The sequence below is a fragment of the Cryptomeria japonica genome, chromosome 7, assembly GCF_030272615.1.
Source record: "Cryptomeria japonica chromosome 7, Sugi_1.0, whole genome shotgun sequence".
In the NCBI taxonomy this organism is placed as follows: domain Eukaryota; kingdom Viridiplantae; phylum Streptophyta; class Pinopsida; order Cupressales; family Cupressaceae; genus Cryptomeria; species Cryptomeria japonica.
Window position 1 is genome coordinate 727,756,223 of NC_081411.1, and position 3,790 is coordinate 727,760,012.

The 3,790-nt window shown below is 35.0% G+C and overlaps 1 protein-coding gene across 1 annotated transcript; it reads right to left on the bottom strand.

Moving 5' to 3' along the window:
* Window positions 1–1,337: 1,337 nt before the first annotated feature.
* Window positions 1,338–3,474, bottom strand: LOC131049249 (uncharacterized). The gene is made up of 2 exons (XM_057983293.2): window positions 3,229–3,474; window positions 1,338–3,032 (listed from the first exon to the last, which is right to left on the bottom strand). Exons 1-2 carry the CDS (start codon window positions 3,278–3,280, stop codon window positions 1,351–1,353), a joined length of 1,734 nt encoding a protein of 577 aa, XP_057839276.1. The 5' UTR covers window positions 3,281–3,474; the 3' UTR covers window positions 1,338–1,350.
* Between the last annotated feature and the right edge of the window lie 316 nt (window positions 3,475–3,790).

Here is a 3,790-nt window from a genome sequence, read left to right on the forward strand (position 1 = left end):
GCCGACTCAAACAAGAAATCATCTTTAGATCTCACAAATGGAACCTATTTTTCTCCAAAGCCCATAATTGTAGTTAATTTTCTATTTTGAGCATATCCGTAACATTTTTTTTGGTCAATAGAGGATGATGTTGTTTCCTGGTAAGAATTCTATCGATAAAAATCGATATTCTTTATTTTAGATAATTGTAAAAAATTATTAATTATTGAGTAATTTTTTTTTATGGAACTTAAGATTACGAGCATGACAGTTCAGCAGGGTATGAAGTCTATGAGTATATCAATCTAACGAGGCTTTTCATAATTAATATTAGCTATTCAATATGGGAGCATGAGTCTATAGGCTGAAACCTCTTCAGCTAATAAGAAAGGATTAAAGGGTATCCATTCCGTCAAATTTGCCTAGGGCACGATCTTGACCTCATCCCTTATGATGTCAAAGTCTTGCACTGAGAAAGACTTGATCCTTTGGTGGGCTTATTTGGAACCATTCAACTTCACTAGTAGACCAAGAGTTCATGTCAATCTTGATTATAGCCACCAGGTTAATTTACCATTAATGAGAAAAAGATGAACGCTATTGGCAATAAATGCCAATTATTAATCATCTTTTATTATGAGGTCAAACATATGATACCAATTATCCTAATACACATTGTGACAAATAAGTATCCTTGCAAGGATGACAATAAATAATTGGTAATGTATGATGCAAATTGATGAATAATTGTTATAATCGGATACGCTCTTGAATGATCATTTGATACATGTTAATAATCTGTTATTTTGTGCAATTGTTAGATGATTATGTCTTGAATTATGAAGCTAATAAGTGTACCAAAAAAGGTGAAATTGTATGCTAGAATCATATATAATGATATTCATGAAAAATAACATAAAACATAGAAATGAAAAAATAAAATATACACTTCTCTACTCTATAATTATTATAGAATCTTATAAATTGTGTAGATTAGTAGAATTTTAAAAATGATCCACTTACATGACCAAAAAAAATAAAAATATTAGTAGACATTTATCCACTTACCAAATTAATTCATTATATACTTTTACGAGAGAACAATCTTACAATAGTAGAAATCATTCAATCATTTTACATTTTACCAAAAACAAATAATATTACTTATAAGAAATTTGTCAAAAGTATAATGGAATGCAAATTCCTTGCAGTAAAATATACGTTAACAGATATAAAGTTTCAATACTCATTTAGCTCACATAACTATAAGAATAGTTACATGATAAACACCATTAATCCTTTAGCTACCACTGTAATTCTTTATAAAATAATAAGATTTAGAACACTCAGTAGCAGTAGAAGACTTAGTGTCTATTTGTATTGGCAAGATTTAAAAAGGCAAACTACTTGAACAGCGGTTAACACAAAAATTACAAGTACGATCAAACCAGAGAAAAACCACCATGGCTTTGAACCGTAAGTCCAGATAAACTCTAACAGCAGCCCCAAAAAGTCACCCAATAGACGACGATGTCTAAGAAAAGCCAGACCTTTCTGCCACTTTTTGTGGTAATGATTTATGGACTTAACAGCTTCATCAATAGAATCGTACCTGGGAATTTCTGTGGGCGACAGCATAGAATTCCAAAGCTTAGTGATCTCATGGTCAGTTCCAAGCTTGCCGGTGATGCTGTCCTCAAGTCTCAAGATTTCCACGTCCCGACTTGTGTCAACCAGGTCGTTCATTAGAATGGCATACCTTGTAATGGGTTTCTGCTCTTCGTGCGAGCAGATTTCCAGGGCAATCAGGTTCCTGAGTATCACCTCCGATCTGTCATCTACTTTGAACTGGGGCAAATACAGTGTGGAATTGCTCTCGTTGAACTTAATTTGACTAATTGCACCCTCCAGTTTCTTGAATTTCATTCCTCCCCTTTTTAGCACTTGTATAGATGGAACATGTTTTTCTGTCCCCTCTTCTCTACGGGATAGGCAGCTCGTAAGAGAGTACAGAGTGTCAAATATAAGCTTCTTAATAATATATAGCAAAACCAAAAATATGACACCTAAAATGAACAACATGACAAAAACGGGAGATAAAAGAAGTGCAAATACCCATTTTATACAAGTGCTTCTGGATATAGTTGTGTGAGGGATTAAAGAAGAGAATAATTCTTTAATCTTGCAATGAAAATTCTCTGTTGTCTTTTTCATCTTGCAAAGAATATTCTCTGTTGTACTTTTTATCTTGCAAAAAATATTCATAAGCCAATTGCAAGATATGAGATTCTCCGACCGGGAATTGGAGGAAGCGTCGTCTTGCCTAACAGTGTGAACAATGTAGTCATGAAACAATTGCAAGATATGAGATTCTTTCTTGAAATCTCGCTTCCTACCTTCTGATACTTTGATAGGAGATAAATGTTTTAGTGCCATTTCAAACCAGTGATCATCATTTGATTTCACAGCCGACTCAAAACAGCCATCAGCCTTTGACCCTAGAAAATCAAGCCTGACTTCCTCCAAAATCCAGAGTGGTAGTTGATTTTCCATCATATCTTTCACAATTTCTGTCAACAGACGATGATGTCGTTTCCTGCTAAGAATACTATCGATGAAACCCGGCTCGCTTTTCTCTTGATCTTCATCTTTTCCAAATCTGTCCAGGACTTCTAGAAGAAAACAGGCATCCCTCACTATCATCCACGCACACACTTCACTGCTAAGTTTGATTTCTTTAGCATAGCTTTCCTTTATTTTGTCTTGGACCTCTTTTTCCATAAACTTTTCCATCACCGGTTTTAAGCCATATTTCCAGATGATTTTGCGGTGCATTTTTTTTGCCACTTCTGACTTGAGAAGCTTCATGTCATCATCCAGTGCATCTTTTTCTGGGAAATGGTAAGGACCGATGGAGACGACTTGAGGAATATAGAACTCCCTATTGTCTTGCTTCAAGAGAATCCTTGGAACGGTGTGAATGAGGCCATCACGGAGTTTAGCTGGCGTCATTTCACTCTCTAAACTTGACTCTACTTCAACAACCCACGAACCTGAAAAAACAAAACAGCAGAAATAAATAAAACAGAACAGAGGAATTCGATGCTATATTTTATTGATCAAGTAATATATATCTATACAAACAAGTAGTGAACAAATTTCCTATGAATCTACTATACAAATTGACAACTAACTGCTACAGAATGACAGCTAACTGGACATATCCCCAGTTAGTTGATTTAACAGAACCTTCATCAAATACTTCCCTCCCTTTGATTTTGATAAATTCCATCTTCAACATGCTCCAATGTCATCTGAGTAGATAATCACACAAATGTTTAGTCATGCTAGCTGAAAATGTCCTCTAAGACTCTAACAATAAGACTAACGCTTGCTTTCTGCTTTAGTATACGAGCAAAATGCTAATAGATGGGGAATGTCGATGCTGGATCACACATCCAAAAGCTAAAGATAAGGTTGTGTAAAATGAGTGCCTATTTTGTGCTTTCTTTGTCAACGTAGGCACAGGTGTGCATTAAGAAATAGATTAAAACAGATCAAAATGAAAACTAACATTGTATATTCTTATCAAAACAAGATTCTCGTGGAGATAGAATTTTGACACTTGATCAATCATAGCCAGCTAGGTAGGAGTCCTCGTTAAAGAAAATAGACTAGAGTTCAAGAAAATTTCTTCTTTAAATCTTGCAAAGGGGCAGTGTACATGCAGTCCGAGCTCTATGGATTGAATCTCCACCTTAAATGTAAATAAATTTGCGCCGTGGGCAGTGTCGTCTAATCTCACATCAAT

Bases quoted from the DNA above. Each gene is read 5' to 3' on its own strand.
- LOC131049249 (XM_057983293.2), bottom strand. From the start codon at position 3,280: ATGTTGAAGATGGAATTTATCAAAATCAAAGGGAGGGAAGTATTTGAT. The intron at 3,033-3,228 runs GTTCTGTTAAAT...TTGTTTTTTCAG, and splicing joins GAGGGAAGTATTTGATGAAG to GTTCGTGGGTTGTTGAAGTA.